This window comes from Corapipo altera, unplaced genomic scaffold, assembly GCF_003945725.1.
Source record: "Corapipo altera isolate COAL_440 unplaced genomic scaffold, ASM394572v1 69, whole genome shotgun sequence".
Taxonomy (NCBI): domain Eukaryota; kingdom Metazoa; phylum Chordata; class Aves; order Passeriformes; family Pipridae; genus Corapipo; species Corapipo altera.
In genome coordinates, this window is record NW_020884908.1 from 5,196,879 (window position 1) to 5,217,444 (window position 20,566).

The 20,566-nt window shown below is 34.6% G+C and overlaps 1 protein-coding gene across 3 annotated transcripts in view; it reads right to left on the minus strand.

Annotated features, from left to right (window-relative positions):
- The window catches only part of LRBA (LPS responsive beige-like anchor protein), a 400,324-nt gene that overhangs the window by 267,101 nt on the left and 112,657 nt on the right, over window positions 1-20,566 (minus strand). For all 3 annotated transcript variants that reach the window (XM_027652781.1, XM_027652782.1, XM_027652783.1), the window contains one exon: window positions 1,744-1,808. In XM_027652781.1, coding sequence (XP_027508582.1) covers window positions 1,744-1,808 — 65 coding nt within the window. The remainder of the gene's footprint in view (window positions 1-1,743; window positions 1,809-20,566) is intronic.

Consider the following 20,566-nt stretch of genomic DNA (forward strand, 5'->3'; position numbering starts at 1 on the left):
TAATTCCTGTCATATGAGGGATAATAGTTTCATTTTAGTGAATGCTGAAAAGCCACAAAGCACAGCAATGACCAATTCAGCAATGGAGGAAAATGGAGACAGATAAAAAAAGCCATTCTTAAGAAATTAATCTCCTCTCCTCTTCACCCTAATGAAAGTTATGTTCCCACTTCAAAAAAACAACAAAAAAAAAACCTAAAACACAAGTCTGCTACAAGTCAGAAATGAAGTAACAATTACTTAGACATTTTCTTCTAACCAAAACCACACTTTAGTCTTCAAGGGATCATTTGTCCCTGAGACAACCACTCTGCTCAGGCCAGACTATACGTTATTGATGTTGTTTATGGAGGTGGGGGAGTGATTCCATCTGTCTGTGATGGGCACTGCAGGTTTTGAAGAGAAAACAGTCAATCCCAAGCAGTTTACTGATAGAATGCTCTCTGAAAGCCTGACCTGGACAAGCTGAACAGCTACCAGGTAACTGCTACTTACAGCTCAGTTTCAGCAACTGATTTGTTCACGATAATCATCTTACACAGATGAACCTTACATTGTGGTTTACATGTGTGTGGGATCTCTATGTTATCTATGCTAATAAAACATTAATCAATGGTCAAATTTATAGCGGGCATTTTGTAAGGAAGGTCAAGACAGGTCAGCCTCACATAATAGGAAACAACTACAGGCTAGATCTTAACACTGTAACTGAACACCCTTGTTACTTTACCTTGGCCCTTGGGATCAAGACTAGTAGCAAAATGTTTTTTCTGTCTGAGAATGGTGTTTCTCCTACCATAAACTGAAATGTAACCATCAAACTGGCCATTATTTTTATGTATCTTGAGAACATCTACAAATTTTAAAAGAAAAATTCTCAAATAGCCATTTTCCCCTTTCCTACAATGATAAAAAGATATTTATATAGTATATTAATTTATGCAATAAATGATTTTGTTTTTAATTCAGTAGCTGTTCTAGTCATGTAAAATTTATTTTCTATTGGGATTCTTATGAGCTGAAGTTACTAACAGAATTTAGGTTTAAAGAAATGGTTTTTCTTATAGCACACCTTAGCTAATTCATTAAGACATGTTTAAAAAAGTCCTTAGAAAAAAAAGTAAATATTGCTCTTGTCTGCCTCAACATTCAATTTCTAATGAAGAAAATACTGATAGTTCTGAATAGTCACTAGAAGTCAAAGAGCATGGCCTCATCACCTGCTCTGTCATTTTCTATAAGTTCCAGTAATACACATATAAAGTTACGGCTAGAGCATAAAATTAATTGGCAATATTAACAGATTTTTTTTTTCCTTAAAGGGACTCCTTTCTGTTTTACGAGGTAGATCAGAAATAAATGAGCAAACTGGAATCTAATTTTTGAAACAGAGGCTTATCTTACCGTTCCTAGCTATAATGTCTCTCAAATATCAATTCCCTTTCTCAAGAGATTAGCTGAATACAAATTATAGTTTCAACATTAACCAGTACACAAAGACAGGAAGAAAGAAAATCCATGACACAGATAAGCAAAATATTTAATGTCACTAAAGAGCACTCAGATTCTGCAAAATCCCATACTCAGAATGGAACCAAAGTACTAAAGAATATGAAATCATGCCTGTGGAGCTCAAAGAAAATGACACAAAAAGGAAAAAAGAAAAATTATTTAAAAAAAAAATTCAAGCCACACAAGTTCCTGGAAGCTAAGACTGAGATTCTATCAAATATTGTGACTTACCTTCCTTCATTAACAAGCTCAATAAAGGCAAGGCCAGCATTCTTCTGTATAGAGTTTTGCCACTCCTGGGGGGGAAAAAAGAAGAGAAAACTGTAGTTGCATAAAAACAAAACTAAGAAGAGACATTTTCAGCAACAAAAATTACACTTTCTTTTCAGTTTTAGCAACTTACACCAGCATTAGCAAACATAAAAGGCATTAATTGTGTGCTAATTAGGAAGAATGAATGCCATCATGAAGGGACAGGACAGGATTGTTTACTCAAGGTCATTGTGTTGAGGGGAGAAGAAAATACAAAAACATCCCACAGAGGACTCCATCATTTTCTTTTGCTATGTCATGTGATAATTCTGAACTTAGCCCAGTTCACTGATGCTTTTTGCCTTATTGAACCCTGATAATGCTAGAAACTGTTTTACATTAATGCAAGGGTCATTCTTTAGACACAAATTTCTCTCACAGCTTGAAGTCTAGTTAGTATATTTGCTGAAAATAATCCTCACTTCAGCATCCCATAGCCACCTCTACTCACAAAAAATATCTGTTAACAATCCAAATATTGCACCATTAACACAGAAGTCTGTTTCAAAAAAATTTAACATATTTTTGACACACTCAAATGATGGTAGGAGCAGACACACATGCACTGCACACTCCTTAAACACAGTTGAACTCTGAATTACTGCAAAATTCTACACCTCTTAAACACATAGGTGGGTTTTGGCTGGCCCTCATAAGAGACATAGTGGAAAGAAATCAACCCAGCTGACCTATCACTGGGGTTTGTTTCCCTCATTTGAAAGCTGAGGAGAAATGGTTAACAAAAACACAAAGTAGATTTTCAGTCCTCAACCAAATAGGAACAAGTTGACCAAGCTGGAAATTAGGGTAGTAAATGTGTAAACCTTATATTTTGGCATAAATGTAGAGGCATTTGGATAGAACAGGACAAATACAACTTTTGATTTAAATTCTACACCTTTTCTAATCTAATATAAAAGACTCATTCTGCAGCAGACAGTTAAGTTCCATGTGCAGCTTCCTTAATTTTTTAGTCCTTGTTGTATGAAAAAATAATCCTAATGATTATCAGTACTTCTATCACTATGGTTCTTTTCAAAAACCTCATCAGCTCCAAGGCAGGCAAAAAGTTCAAAACTGCAAATATGTCAGACTTCAAATGTCAGATTTCTGAAAGTAGGTTGTTTTAATATGCAGCGTCATAGCACGATTTTGCTGCTCAGTATTGCAGAATTATCTCTCCGTCAGTGACACAAAGGTTTGATCAGACACACACAAGAGCCACTAGAACAATGTTGCTTGATTACAGTTTAAATCCTGTCCACTTGCCCCACCCAAAAAAGATTTCCAAATCTGAAATGCATTGAAATGATTGTAACTGATCTCTCAAGCCTTGACGTGCTCCAGGTCCAACACATTGTTTGACCGTGTTTAAGCTGCAACAATGTAGTACAACTTTCAAGTAGCCAGAAATAAAAGTAGAATAATTGGAATTTGCAATGTATTATTCATCATGAATTAAAAATGTATTTCATTACTTTTTATGTAACTAGTTTATATACATTAATAAAAAACCAGTATTCTAAGCACCAGCTAAGTTCCGCTTCACATATGGGGTTTTGGTTTTTTTTCTGAGGCTACATCAAGAAGCACCATTGGTCCTTATTGCTACATATATCTTACCAATATTTCTCCCACCATCCTTCCCCCAGTTCTCCCCTATTACTTTCTTATGGCCACCCTGCATGACTTTGAGTTAGCCTGTAAGCTGTCTGAAGCGTTTTTAAGAAGCATTTATTCTAACAAAAAAAAAAAGCCTTTTAGTTTCTAATATTCTACACAAAATAACATATGCAAGTACTCTCTATAAGAGTTTTTTCAGTATATTATCAGTTTCCAAATATTTAGCTTCATGATGATAACAAACTATTCTGTTAGTTTAAATGTGAGAAAACTCAAGAAAAGCAGAATAATTTTTCCTTTTCTGACAGTGTCCATCTGCTGTTCCGCTTTTTAAAAAACTCTCAATAACACTTGAAAATTTAATTGGTGAAGATGGAGGCTGCCAAAAGTGAAAAGAAAGTGCATTTATAATGATACTTTTCAGCATTTTTCTCTATATCAGACATCATCAAAGAAGGTGTTAGTCTAAACAATTTCATAAGTCACAGTTGAACACACCCTAAAGCTAATTTTAATAGTTGAAAGAAAAGACTAATGGTCTTCATCTTTCATGATCCATTCAATATTTCCCCACAGTATATGTTCACTCTCAAACAATTACACTCAGTATGCATATTGCATTATTATATCAACATCTTAGTTATCCATCTCCCAAAAGTATTAGGGAAAAAACATGTTAAAAGCTTCAAACTCAACCACTAATGCAACTAAATAACTACAAAACACATTTCAGCACTTTCCTAAGGAAGGACTGTAAGGGTAGATCAACAAAGTCAATAATTTCATACCTGTTCTAAGCTGTACTTAATTGACCAGCATTTCCTAGGGCTATAAATGTTTAGTAACTGAAAGACATAATCTAATTTTAATGTTTTTGGTCACTGTATACTCAATAGTGAAGCAGAGAAAAAAACCAGAAGCACTAAAAGTTATCACAAATAGCTACAGTGAAAAATAACCATTACAACAAAACAAACACATTTTATTCAAATACTCTGTCTTATAAGGAGATTTCCTAACTCGTTATTGTTTCACCTATTTCCTTAATAGAATCTATAAACAGCTCCATAAGTACTCTAGATAAAATGCAAGTACTATACCCTTTCCTTAAGCGGTGCTTCAAAATTAATCTGAATTATCATTTTGTATAGAATAACATATTACATTTACTTTATATACAACTCTGCCATAAGCAAAATTATATCCCAGTTCTCTATAGCTTTAATTTCATATCATCAACAAGTTTCATTAACACATTCTTACTGCATGCACAAGGGTCATTAAATGAAAACATTGAACAGTAGTGGTCTTAAACCCCTCCTTTCAGAAACTAATAATCTCCCTCAAGGTTGATATCATGACCTGTTGTCCCATTTGAGTCATGTTGGGGTTTTTAATCTATTTTACAGTGGGTTTTTTTAATTAACTCCAACTAACGATCACTCATATGACAGTACCAAGTGCTCTAACAAAACTCATAAATTACCACATTTACTTTTTGCTAGGAAATACAAACACCAACAAAATGCATTAGACCATAACCAACAATGAGATTAGTCTAGCAAATAGTCTTTAGTAATCGTACCTCCCATTTTATGTCATTGCAGCTACATGTATATGTAGTTAATTCAGTCTTCAGATGCATTTTAAAAGTCTTTTATATTACTTGGTCCTCATATTTCCTTTCTTAAAAATAATGTATGTCTCTAATCATATGGCATCATCAGATAAGTGAAGGTCCTTAAAAATTTCTGCCTTGAACTTGATTTTTCCAGTGTCATGTCTATATTTTTTTTCCATTTGTTGTTGGCTTCCTACTCAGTCTGAGTATCTTTGTTCAGTTCTAACACTGCAGGAGCCTCTTATTTACTCAAACAGGCCTGGTCAAAAGCTTTTTCTACAAGCAGTTGATAGCAGGAGCCAGCTTCAAAACAAAGAATGCAGGTGGTTCTTTACACAAAGAGGATAAATACATTGATATTGCTTAAATACACAGAAATTGCATCCAGTTCAGAAAATACCCTGAGCAAAAAATAGCTGGAGAGTGGAAAAGTATTACACTTGCTTGTCCTATTTTATTCTTTTTGAGCATCTCTTTGTGTCTATAGTTGGAGATAGGACAGACAACAAGCAAGGTGGAGCCTTTATCTAACCCAATATAAGCATACCTAAACTGTAATCACTCAAACAAATGCCAAGAAAATTCTGTTGATTAAGATTTCTGTTGATTTGCAATTTCAAGTGCTTGCCTGTAGTCAGGAAATGGACATATCCCTGCTCTCCTGTACATTCTAAGGAAAAAAATACAATCACATTTCAAACAATTATGGCAGGAGGGTTGGACCTAGATAGTCTTTAAGGTCCCTTCCAACTCAAACCACTCTACAATTCTCTGAATTACCCCAAAATATACATTCTTCAAGCTATATAAAAACATTTGGAAGACCAATCCACCAACTGGTCTGATGGCTAACAATTAAACATGGATCTTTAGAACAGAATATTTAGAACATTTGCAATATATGAAAACTGCTCTATTCTCAACTGTAACAAACTGTACTACTACTTTCATTCATGTACACATACACTTGCATGCTCCTTAAATTCCTTTTTCTCAGAAACTTAAAAAAACATCCTTCTAACAAGTTGAACACATTCTACAATTAAGAACTATATCTAGCAGCTGAAACACACACTAATAAGCAGGAAAAAAAAGGAGCAAATTCTTTGCTAATCCATCCTTCCCATAAAGCTGGTGGAGTTTTAATAATTTATTTTGGTTACGAAACAAAGGAAAAGGATGACTTTGGTACTGACAACTATGAATGGAGCACTAAGGAGCAGGGTGGGAAAATGTGTTAACATATGACTAGGAGACATATTATATCCTAGAGTAAAGGTCAAATCTGCATGAAAAACTTGTTCATAGAGAGATATACTAATCTTTAAGTGCCTAAAGTAAACTATCAAGAACTTTTCAGCAGTGTTTGCACTTGGTGTCAGCACTCTCTCAGCACCACATCCACTACAGGCTTGAATGAACTCAGCAATAAAGAACATATAGTGAAAAGTAGATTATATCTCAGCTGGGTTCTTCATAATTAAAAAAAGTTTGACTGCATGTTAAGTAGAATATCTGCAAACATAAATTACTTCTAAAGATTGAAGTACACTTAAGTTATTTTAATCTACAAAACACCATTGAAAAAAATTAAAATCAACATGGAATTATGGGAAATCATATCTAGAAATTATGTAGCAATTTAGTATCAAAATTAGCACATGCCAAGTAATTATGAAAGAGAAACATTTGGCAAAGATGAGACACAAATTAAGACTAGCACAAAAATACATTTGAGACAAAGTTATCCAGTATACATACAGACATATCTGTATGTTCCAATAAAATTTAAGACCACAGATAAATAATGACAGAACTATCAGAAACTGACAAAGAAAAAATAATTCCAATAATTATATCCATGGCCTTTTCTCTACAGAACATTACCACTGTTGCTGAATCCTGACACAAAGTGAGAACTTGCAAAAATATTTACTACTCTCCTAAAAATTCTGAACCCTTTGTCAGGGGCAAAACCTTATCAAACAGGCTTGGATTTATTGAAATTTAAACAAAGGTTTCTCTATGAAAGCTTTAACATTGCATCTACGTAACAAGCCAAGCTATCTCACCAATCAATACAGAGGTTTTGATTTCAATAAGGGTGATAAAAGTTACTCTAACCCTGGCCAGCTACAAGCTCTCAACAGATGATCATCATTAGGCCTCTATCAGGCTTCCACATACTCAGGCTGTACAAATGTGTCCTATTAGTACATGGTCTGTCTGTTTGGCAACTCTGGTCCTAAGACAAATGGCAGCTGCTGCCCTTCAAGGTCTGAAGTCAAGTCCTCAGGGAATCTAAAAGCCCAACTGGAAAAATCAAGGCCTGTTCATTAGAGACTGCTCCAGGGGAAACTTGCAAGGCTGCCATTAGAACTATATAAAAGAGCTAATTATTTTTATAAGACTTTTAAAACTATCAAACACACTCAGTTATAATAAAAAGTATTTACTGCTGGCATTCCATTTAAAAGACATTGCTTTTTGTCAAAAAATCAGCTAGTGACAGTACACAACTGAAGTCTTTGTATTAAAAATTTTAATGAGTCTGCTAGGAGAAAGTTGTGTAAAAATGAACTAGATGAAATAGCTTCTCCAGTGAAGGTATAACACCAAGCCTGCTGCTGTGGGAAAATATCCCAAACACACTCATATCTAACTAATGAACTAAAAAGGTGGGCTGAGGTTGTGCGTTTGTGACTATCTACCCCTGAAAAAGACGAGAAATTCAAGAAACAAACACGTTCAGTGTTTCTAAACTGACTGAAAAGAACAAATAACATTCTTGTTTCAAGCCTATGCTGTTAAGGAACAACTGAATATGCTGTAGTACACTTGTGTATTGAAAGATCAGTCAGAAAGGCACAGGACCCACTTGGTATCAAACACTAAGACTGAACAAGAAAAAAAATGAAAACTAAAAGTGTTTCAGTATTTTTCCTCTGAAAAAACACAGAAACAAAGATTATAATAACAATTGTTACTTTCATAAAATATACTCGGGGGAAAAGCTGGAACATGACCATTTTTTTTAATTCATAACCACATAATTGTTTACTATTTTAACTACGAAACCGAATCAAAGTTTCTTATACCGAAATATTTTCCCAGCTGCACAGCATGACAACACTGTATCGAATTCTAATGTTACAACAGATCACCGCCATAGAGTATTTATTACAAATCTTTTAAAAGTGCTATATGAAATTCATTAGTGTTTCTTAATCAATTCTTGGACCAACATGCACATTTAGCTTCCGACAGCCTAATTCAAAAAAGCAATTACAACCCTAGTCCTTATGTAAAAGGACGACAGAAAGAAGCTATGTTAAACCAGTTTAAAAGAACGAAAATGTAAAGAAAACAGATTAGGAATGATTTATATCAATGCCTAGTGCTGAAGTTAATTACAAGTAACCCAATAAAATAGTGCCTTTATTATTGTACAGCAAGTAATAACCCTAGACGCAGAAAACAGAACTCTTTGCCGACTTTTGCATGCTCAATTCCACAGCACACTACATTAAGAATTAAAGAAGTAGTAAATAAGCCATACAGAAACAGCAGGTTTTTAACTAAAAGCAGAAGACTCCCCTGCTGTTTAACCATGTGGGTTACTCCATGTAAACAGAGCTTCCTATAAACTAGTATTATGTTGTTAGTGGTAAATGCCTAAAACTATAATGAGAGTTTAATTTCAATACTTAAAACTTTGAGTTCAACTCACAGTAAGTTTTTATAGATTCTGAAAATAAATTATACACATATAGAGCTGGAGTAGTTTGCATACTTAGGTACTAGATTCTTCAGTAAAAATGCTACATTAAAAACTGTCAGTTTTTTAGATAATGCTTTTTATGCTATGAGATTACTCTCAAAGTGACAACTGTTTTCTCTACAACCTATGAGAATCTATCCTAAAAAATACAGTTTCATGTAAGACACAGAGCATAAAATGTTGCAGCATATACAGTCTTTAACAACTACCCACAGCCAGAAAATCTCGAGATAGGTTGCAGTTGTCATAATTTATGCTGATACCAAATATTCTTAAAACAGGATTTTAACAATAAACAAAAACTTAAATAACTTAATTTGAGAGGTCATATAAAATTATGAAAATATCACTGTCTGAATAAATAAAAATTATATCAATAATAACTATCACAGCATAAAAGGTGCATATCATCACCACTCAAACCTAATTTTCATATCTAGTTTCAAAAAAGTAGGAAAAACTGGGGTAAAATTAAATAAGTAATCACTGATCTCAGATCCACAGTTTCTGATGTAGGAAGCAATTTGCCTGGGCAGTTTCTCCCTTTCTCTCTCCCACTAGTAGACTGTTGCCATGACTCCTCATGAAACAAAATTAGGGGTCAGGTTTGAGTTCATCTAGAAGCAAACCTTTTCCACTGCAGTTTCCTCTTCAGGTTCTTTAACCATCAGCTATTTTCAAAGCCAAGATGAAAGACTAGCTTCAGAAAGAATAGGAACAGGAATCTTAACAATTAATTGAGAAATCAAAATACCGAGTAGTTCTGTAAACATGTAGCAATGGAAAGTATGAAGCTGTGAGTTAAAGGAGATGAGACAGAAAAACAAAAGTGAGGAAAAGGAACAACACAAGATTAACAAAGGGAAGAGATCCAAATAATTGCATTGCAGTCACAGTAACATTTTTTATGAATAAAGGCAAATAAATTGAAGAATAGCAAGAATATAAGGTAACTGACTCTAGATTTCATTGTTTTTTTAACTTTGATTGTCATTTGAGATTTTGTAAAAGCACAGAATGGAAAAAAATTGGCTTTCAAGGTAGACTACTAATTATAAGGACAAGAAAATCGCAGCACACTCACTGCTGCACAGTTGTATTAGTAGTGATGGACTGATCCCACCCATAGCAACATTCATCATCACCACCAAATAGCAGCAACCTTCTTGCTCAATGTTTTTAGCTTTAAATAAATGAATTTAACTAGTAAAGAACTCAGTAATATACACAGTGAGCACTGTTTTTGGAACCACAAGCCCCTTTATACAGAAGGTGGATTGGAAATAGATAATCTTTAAGGTCCCTTCCAACCTAAACCATTCTACCATTCAATGATTCTGTATTACCCTTTTCCCCAAATGTAGCTCAGTTTCTATTTAAACTCCCATAATGATGCACGCAAAAGATAGACAAGATTCCCACCATCATTGCACCTTTGAGGGAATGGAACTGAAGCATGTAAGCCAGTCCCAGTTCTTCATTCAAAAGACAGGATGTCCAGACCTGTCCTTTGTTATTCCCTTGGGCAATCCTATCCTAATGCAGATCTTTTCTTGAAAGATTTAGAGAAAATGAAGCTAACTCAAATAACAAAAAAAAGGCAGAAAAACTAATGCATCTATTCCAACAAGCTATACTTGCACACTCCTCTCCCTTCCTCATCCGGCATCTGTTGTCTTCCTTTAGACTAAAATATAATACACAACACACTGCAACACAGGGCTCTATTTTCATGTTTCCCTACATGATGCTACAATAAACATGATAAACAGTAATTTTCTGCTCCTTTCTTTGCAAATCCTCCCCTGCACTCATCAAGTAAATTTTTGAAAAGAAAAATATAACCATTTTAATTAGAAGCTTAAATAGATGTCTTTGCGACTATTCAAAGAGTACTGGAAAATCCAGTTGATTCTTCTGAATCAAATATGGCTCAGAACTAGGATCTAACGCTTAACAGACATGCACCTGAACATCATGATTTCTGCATAATCTGAATTACGAGTTTTTAGTAAGTTAAACAAGTTATTTATTGGAAGATTAGTGCATCATTAACAAACTTTGATGAGACAGGCATTTTCCCAGTTGCAAAATATTCAAAAAGGCACAGATGAATATAAATAAGGTTAAAAGTGAAACAAAAAACTGAAGAGCACCACTATTCACATTTTCTCCTGGTAGAACTTTAAGTAAATAGCACTTCTCCTCAAATCATAAGTTCCTTAAGCAGTGTCACTTGGAAACAGAGATACATTATTTTGTTTATTACCATGAACAAAAAAGTTTGCATATTCGTAATTAGTATTAAATCAGCAACAAGGATTGCTGCTCACTGAACTTTCCATAATCTCATACCCCTCCCCTAAACCTCTTTTCATAGTCTCAAATTAAACAGACTAGCTGTAAAACAGCAGGGTGTCAAATTAAAGCACACTTTATTTTCAGAGGTCTCCACACTTCGCGGCTGACTTCCTGTCAGGAAGAGTTCCATTTCAGTGCAGAGCCCCATCAGCAGGGAGCTCACAGAATTAAGTGCCAGTTGATATTACTTTGTTTTGCATTTACCACCCATGAGAATATTGTTCAAAGATCTAGTTATAAAGTCAGCATGGTATCATCCTTCTGACTAGACTGCCAAGCCACAGGGTGTGCTCTCACTGCACAAAACTCACCTTAAATGGTGGTGTTTTTTTAAGACCTAGTGTGCTGGCGAAGCAACAGGATGCCTTTTTTCTTCAGAAAAGTCTTGCTTCTGTAGCTAAATTATGTTCCCTTAGTTTTGAACATCTGCAGCAGTGTACATTCATAGAAATGAAGCTGTCCCATTCCCCTATCACACCCCCATGATTCACACTTACATTAGACAATCCACACTCCTCCCTAGACATAAAAATGCATACATTTATCAAAGTCCCAGCAACACACCTTTAAAGGTTATTATTTTTAGCTGTAGAGGATATGTTTTCCATTAAACTCACACCAACACCTTCTCCTGGATTCCTGACCAAATGCAAATCATTTTCAATTCATAAGAGAATTTTTCTTCATATGAGCCTACACTACTTGAAAAGTCTATAAAACAACCACTAAAGATTGTACTTTATTAAAAAAAAAATAAAGAAAATCTGGGAGGGAAAATCCTCATTCTCCCCACAGAATCCTGTTTTAGTAAGGAGAACTTAGAAAAGTTCATCTCTCTCCACTCTAGTGTGGTAAACTATTTCTAAGAATGGTTTTGCGGTTTTTAACCCTATCTTTTATTCTTCTACCACAAGCTTGCAAGTCATGTTGAATTCTCCAAGTGTCTTGTCCCAAGAAACAAAACTTCATATCAGTCCACATAAAAATATCATGGCTTTAACACACCTATCCATCTGTAGCTCTCTGAACACCTTCTTAGTCTAATACAGAGCACTTGAGCATCTTGATTGTTTTACATATAGATGTATTTTTTTAATTTTTGTTCAAAACCACAATTACTTTCCACAAAGTAGCTGTGTAGTATGAACCAAAAAACACTGGTTCATTCACACTACTTTTCTCAGTCTGCAGCTGATCTGGTCTGTTTTTGTTGAACACTTCAAAGTGCAGTGGCTGCAAATTGCAGAGGGCATTTGCTAGTGGGTCTAGAGCAGGCCTAGACTAAACAACGATTTAAACTATTGCTTTGACCATTATTTATATCTAATATGCAGAAACATCAACCTCATTTAATGAAAGTATAATATACCATACGTTCTTCTGTTTTTCTCATACTAAATGTAACATATCACAGTTTTTGTCCATCTTAAAATCCCATATCGTACAATTCATCTGCAAACTGGAGAATGAGTAAACCTTTAAAATATCCTCCTAGACTAAGTATTATGGAAAGATATAAGGAGGTAAAGCCAAAATACTAGCTCACACACTTTAACTACTGTGACTATTACCTGCTAGGATATAACTATCAAGTGGTTATTGCATCATGAAGTCAAGGGAAGGTCACTTATTATTCATGCACTATTGGCAAATTATTCTCATTATATTCTAACCTATTTCCACACATAAGGCAAAAGCAAAGTTATAAACTTCTTTGATTTCTACTACTCAGCAAATTGTCAATATACATCCATCCACTTCACGGAATATTGTTTTTCACACGAGTCTATAAAAATTAATTTTTTTAAAATTTAGCCAGTGATGGACACAGACATTTTAAATGGCCTATCTGTAAGCCATGCTAACAGCAAACAAAGCACATTATTCCTGAAGCCAACAGTGATACCTAAGAGAAAAGACAGAGTTTAAACAGATCGTAAGCGTAGTGAAGTGTGAACTTTAGTAATCATTAAGAGTTTGAAATAAACTCCTCTTTAAACATATTAGAGTGCTCTCTAAACAATTCCATGGAACTCAACAGGCTAAATATTGCAGGCAATTACAGGCAATTAAACTTTCAAACAATTTAGAAAGCAACAAAAAACTGAAGCAGGAATGATGTTCCAAGAGGCAAGTTTTACATTATCCCAAGGTTTCACACAGACTGTATTACAATAATCCAGTTTTAGAGAGACAAAATCTACATACTGCTTAAGTCAAAGTAAAAAACATACATTCAGCAAATTTAAATGTAATTTCAACATACTGCAGTTCAAAGAAAAGGTTTTCCCAGCTGTTTCCATTTATTTCAATCTTATCAGATTTGCACTTCAGATAGTTATCTGCCAAACTGATCTCCAGTTTCAAACACTTCGAATGCATAACCCAGTCCAAGGAAGCAAGGAGTAAAATATCCATAGCATCCATAATCCATTTGTAATTATTCCAAGTACTCTGCTCAGTGACATATACCAAGGATGAAAGTAGTCAATATATGTTTTCAGTACCCAAAGGGAAATCCTCAGTGACGGAAGAAAAACTTCCACTTAGGAAGCAAAGAAGTTATAGTATGCATAAACCCACAGATATACCTCATGTAAGGAAGAATCCAAGTGATCTAGACAACAGATTTGATAATGTCACCATATGCTTTGTGAGAAGGAAACTTACTGAAAAGATAGTATCTAAAATCCAAGCAATAAGGGACGGCATTCAAGGAATCTGGATTCCACAGTCACTTCTTCCAAGACTTTCATTCACTTTCTCCAGAGTTAATCCTACTGACCAGTAGTCAAACAGCTCACTGTGTTTATATCAAGTGTCTTGCAATGCAGGTGAAGACAGAAGGCCCTAAGACCTTACAGAAAAGACTTGATGTCTTCATATATCAACAACCAAAGAAGGAAACGGCAATTGAGAACAACACAGATGAATCACAGTGTTGCTTTTACAGATTGAGAGCTTAATTTCTTTCAAAACTGGACTCTTCCACATGTCTGGTAAATGCCCCTAAGCTGCTGGACTACTAGCTACTTTGGGGGGGATATGTTGAAATTTTTCCTCTGATAGATTATTCTACTTGGTGATAACAATAATTGTTACCTGAAACACCAGTTGAAACTTAAGCCCCTTCTGTCCCAGGAGAGCACTTGGAGAGCATAGCCCCTGGCTACTGTGGAATCGCCCTTCCCCTCTCTCTCTAGTTCTGACCACAGTCTCCACTCCGCAAAACCAAGGCAATGTAGATTAAAAATATACATTGTAGGGGGGAAAGAATAGCAAGAGTTTTGGAGGAGGAAACAATTTATGATGTAAAACCTCTCCACTGAAAATATCCTGAAGTAGCACTGAACTTAAAGCTTATTAGACATTTCCCAGCTACTTTCCATCCAACAGCATCCTAAAGAAGATTAGGATAAGGATCTTCCATTTTGTCTTTCAGTTACAAGGGCCATGTAATATTTGTTACTAAATTGCATTGGGAACGTCCTTACTGCTGCTTGCATACCAAATAATAACATGCCTGGCAATCCCATATTGTCAAATGTTAAGATTTACACAGTTTTATTAATATGCCTGGTTTTCCTTGGGATGAATCACATCTGAGGCAGCTAAAAAACCTAAATAATCCATAGCAGAGCAAGGTGATCTTGAATATTCACTTCCTTCCACAGCCACCTCATCTCTACAAAAATCTAGGCTACCAAATATTCTCCCAATCTTCACATTCTTCAAAAGAGCACAAGTGTATCTCAATACAGTGCCTTCATACTAAACTAGAAACACTGAATACTTGATAGTTTTTCAAGGAAAGTTAGCAGTATAAGGCAAACACCTGTGGGCATGATTCATGCAACATCTTTTCCTGAACTCCATTTAGACTTTGGTAAATTCTTTTTTTCTATTTTTTATTTGTTAGGATCTAAATAATTTTCATTTACCTAATAAAGTTATGGTTCTAAGCATTTTATCATGAAAGCAATCTATCATTGAAGTGTCGTGGTTTTTTTTCAACTCAAATACAGCTATGTGAATCTTTGATAAAGACAAAGATCCTATTTGCAGAAGTTCACACTATATAAAAAGAAAACCTTCCAACTCCCTGTATTTTCTAAATGCCTTCTAAAAGAAAATTAGAGCATGTATTACAGTTGATAGAAAATCATTTGACAGCTTACAAAATCTCCACATCATCTACCCTCTACGCCAAAACATATACATTTTTTAAAAAATCACATCTCTAAATGGAGATCAAATCCTTTTTCAACTTATTTTCAGCTGTTATAACATAAAGTGATTAGATGGAAGAACATTACTGTGATTAAAATGTCATCATCTAACACTTGGGGCACATAAAAAGTACTCAAACAGCATTTATTCTCTTCATATCTAAACTAGGATATTGTTAAGAGTTTTGATGAATCTTTTGAGTTCAGCTGCCATGGCATCATAGTGACATCAGTTTTTAGCTAACATATACCCATTTCAATTAAAACTTCATAGCAATCACTGCAGTTATCCATCACATCAAATAGCACTTAAAAGTAAATTAGGAACCAGTGCAGATCACAGAGTATCAGCATAAAGTGTTCTCTCTGCAAGCAACTGAAAACCTGCCATCTTCTACATCAACTAAAATCTCCAAGTAATTCAAAGACTTACGACATTTTAGAACACGCTGCAGAAATCCATTCCTGAGGGAATGAATTTGGATCACCGATAGAAAGTTTTTTATTTTCTGAGCAGAGGATACTCATAAAAGCCTGAAGATCCTACTGCAATCCCAGAAACACTGAAGTAATGGGGTGGAAGCGAAAGGAGGGTGTGAGAAAATTCTGCTGAAAAAATCCAAATTGTAATTACTATCCTATTGCTCTCCCTTAGGGAAAATAATGCTTGTATGGGTGCATGACTGCATGGCACATGTTGATATTGCTCAAATAATTAAGATTCCTTATCAAAGTAAGAGATATGATATGACCAAGATACTGCCCATGCAAGAGATGTAACCTGACTTCTTTAGAAGCAACAGAATCCATTCAAGAAGGGGTTTAGTAGCATATGAAAGATCATACTAAAGAAATACCTCAGGCAAAAATTTCACCACTTAATCAATGGTAACTGGACTAGAAAAAAAAGAGAGCTGAAGACTCGTTAAGTTTCCCTACAGAGGCAGTAAGACCAGCTTTCACAGTGTAATTTTTTTCTGCTTTAATACTACTAATCAGCCTCTGCTGTATTTTTAAAATGCACATGGTACTGCCCTGGATCATGCTTTTCTCTCCAAAAAATAACTCCAAAAACAATCAGCACAGGACATGTTCAGTCATAATCATATTTCATTGGGCCATATGAGCAGATGATATCTCTTCAGACAAAAAAATCTGGAGTACCAGGGTTTATGTTTCCCTCTTCCACCTCCTCATGAAAGATAAACCTTATTGAGGCCCAGTATACATTTAATAGCTAAGGTTATGTAGTTATATTGCAATATATCATATTAATATTTCTCAAAGATAAATTATCTAGAGATTAAATGTATTAAAACATTGGTCCTGGTTTTATATATGCTATGAGCTACCAGGAATGTGCCTTTAGTCCTTTTGAAACAACACTGGACAGAGAAAGGAGGAACCAAGAAGATTATACAAGAGTTGAACAGTATTTGAGTCAGTCTAAGTTTAGATTCAGTAGGAAAAAAGCTCTTAAGTCAAAGATGAATCTGACAAGAACCATCCAATTAGTTCTCTTACACATATTCCACTGGAGATTCAGTTGATTTACTACAGAAAGAAGCATTTTTCAAGTGTCAAAGATTTTTTAAATTCACAGGCATCAAAGAAAACTATGGAACCTATTTTATACCATTTCACCTTGGAGTTACAATAACAGGATGAATGCTTCATGCATGTGAGCAAGAAAGAAATATTTTTAATCCCTTCAGGAGAGAGTAGGGAAGATCACAGTTGTTCCTACTTGGTCATGTATTTCAAGAAAATATCTGGCAAACGAAAGGAAGCACAGTAGCATATTTGATTAGAGATATGCACTCAATTCATACAAGCCCCCTCTGTGTTTAGGCACAAAGTCCTTTTAGATGAAAATGCTTTCTTTGGGGGTGACATCAGTTTCCCCACGCAGAAGTCTTGTCTCACAATTGCACGTGAGCACCTTCAACATCCTGATGTCACTCATTTAGAAGGGATAACAGAAGCAGGACTTCTCTCTTTTGGCTGGTTTAATTACCCCGACAGGATGCCAGGCCAGACGAGATGGTGCTTCTAGGTTCACTGTACTGTATGCATTTCTGATAAATGGGAAAAGAATAGATGACCTGGCAGAAGGCTCAGACAATAACATGTGATTTACAGGACATGAATGCAGCTACTATAAGATTTATCTGACAGCCCTCTCCGATAGTGGACTGTTGAGTATCCGATGGAATGATTTCTAGTCTGGAAAGTCTGCTACTGAGTAGCCATACACATTATTTATTTATTAGATGTTTTGGGTTGAAACCATTTTTAAATGATGCACTTCACAATGCTCAGCCATAAATTTAGTTTTAAACCCTAGAAGGGAGGTAGTGTTATTGGAATGTGTGTCAGACTGAATTAGGATGAGCAACACAACGCTTTTATAAAGTGGCCTTGAATGCAACGTCGATTCTTTCAAAAATGATATTAATGTCAAATAAGCAGGAACACTTTGCAGTAATATTAAATGAAGGATTCTTTATGTTTTGATAGATTTATAGAAATGTAAGCACACACACAGAGACACGTCTCAAAACGTAGTGTGTCTATCAAAAAACTGGTTTTGTCTTAGGAAAAGCCTTTTGTGTGTATCTCAAACCACCTGTTTCTCTTTTTGCCTTTGTTAAATAGAAAGCAATAGACCAACATGCAAACACTAAACAAATACAAAAGCAATGGTCTTTTTCCATATGCCTAAATATATGAAATTTAAACAAGAAATTCACCAGGTGTCACAAATAGCTCCACAGAACGGTATCTCTTTTTTTTAAAAAAAAAACCACTTCACATAGGAAAAAGCTTTATTTTCACAATTTTATGAAAAAATTACTTGTGCGATATTATTATGCCATTTTGCACTTCTGAGAAAAACAAAACATATTTCAGCCACAAATCTAAATAAACATCAGGAAAAAGTCAGATGTTTAAGAAAAAACGATCCAATGGCTTACATTGGATATACAATGTTTAAAATGAATTTTGAGAAGGGGTTATCATAAAAACACCAAAGATTAATCAAAGCAATCTTTCAATTTCATAAAGTGATGGCTGACAAATTTGTGAAGTTTTAAATCAAATTTGCAGATACTTACTTCGTAACTATGCCACATTATTTATGTGATTAAAAACTGTTTTTTGACCTGATCTTTTGATCTTTGGCACTTCATCCTCTCCATCTCCTCTTAAAAATTAATTAAAATTTTAGCAAAAGGATATCACTTCATTTCCCACCCTATCTTGCAGGGGGGAAAAAAGAAAAGAAAAAGAAAAAAAAAAGGGGAAAAAAATCAATCAAGCTCAACCCCATCTCCTCCCAGTATCTCTAAAATGTCGGCTTGAAATTCAATTTCATATCTCTCAAGCTTTCATGTAGCAAAAGACAGTTCACTTCTTAACAAAATAAATCACTTCTGTGATTGCCATGCTGACCTCTTTGAATTAGGAAAATTCAAAGTGAAAAATGTAATTATCACCCCAGAACAATCTGTATACATCTGGAGCTAATTTTAGATTCATTTCTCACATCATTTTTCATATTCTGCCAAAAATTACAGCTGCTGTGCAACTTTAGAAAGACTTTGAGGTCTTTGCGACTTTATTGGTTTATTTCTACTATTTCACAAAGAACAACCTCGGTCTCTGCAACCAGCACTGCTAAGCAATCACGATAGCTTCAATTTGATTAGATTAGCATTAAGTGGCATTGTGACACATATGACAAATAGATGCATTAGAGCACGTCATTTATTCCTTGTCCTTTCCACTTCCCAAAACCAAACAAGTGACGTACAGTACAGAGCACAACATGATTTTAAGAAAGATTAGATTACCCTACCAAAAAAAGAGGGAAAGGTCAAGCACTAATTATTGATACAAGCAGCATGGATACCGAAAACTAATTTTTTTAAATGGTAATACCAAGCTGTCAGACACATATTTAATACTCAGATTAGTTCTACTCTAGCACTTTAATGAATGAACAGTAAAATTTGCATACGGATTTCTTGGTAGTAAAGATTCTTTTCTAATCTAAATCAGTTGTAAGTTCATATTCTAGAAGTTGTGAACAATGTTCACTTCCAGTATTGCCATATGTAAAATAACAATCTCTAAATTCCAAAAGTTCCAAAAGGAATATTAAATTCCTTTCAGGGTAAAAAGACATTGTATTTCCTGAGGAAGATGGAAAAGTAGGTGAGCAAAGTTCTAGTTACATTCATTAATAATAACCTCACTAGAAAACATAACTACTCTTCACTAGTTCATTGTAAAATCTATTAGGTGTAATCTCCAGAAGTAATTGTTCTTATTGCACTTTATTGACAATGCAGACTATCGATTTTTCACACCTTCTATGATTCTTTCATTTGTATTCATGAAATGTCTATCAGCACACTCTAAATAAATTTGGCAATATAGGCACTAAAACGAATAAATCGATGTGAAGAAACATTAATTTTGCATTATCCTTATTCGTCAGGCAAGCAAACCATAAGGGTTGTAAATGAAGGTCAAAGGTTTTGAAATGGGTCAGAACCCTTGACCTCCAGACCAATACCATTCCCATTAAAAAAGGCTATTTTAAAGTTTTAAGTAGGGGAATTTACTACCAGAAAGGTATAATTTTTAAGGCACCAAAAGAAAGGCTCAATAAAAACAGTCTTCCGTTTAATTACAAAAAAAAAAGAAAACAAGAAACCCCAAAAGAAAATCCAATTAATACAGCATACACAATTTAAAGTTCCTTAGGCTCTGGCTCTTTTCTAACCATGGGAACAGGCCACTTCTTAAATATCTAAAATCACTTTGCCTTTAGGAGTGGAGAATGTACCAAACCGCTGACAACCAGGGTTGCTTACTTAAATTTTCTCAAATTCTTAGTACTTGTCAAATCAATTGAGAATGACAGGGTTTCAAAAGTATTTATCACTTGTTTTGTAACCTCTACACAAAAGGAAAAATTCTATTTATCCCAGAGGATTCAGCTTGTCAAGATGCAGAAATCAATGTTTCTTTAATATTTTATTGATCCTATTTTATCTTATAAAAATGACAGCATAGAATTACTTAGGCACACCATCTTCAAGGTTATGTAAATGG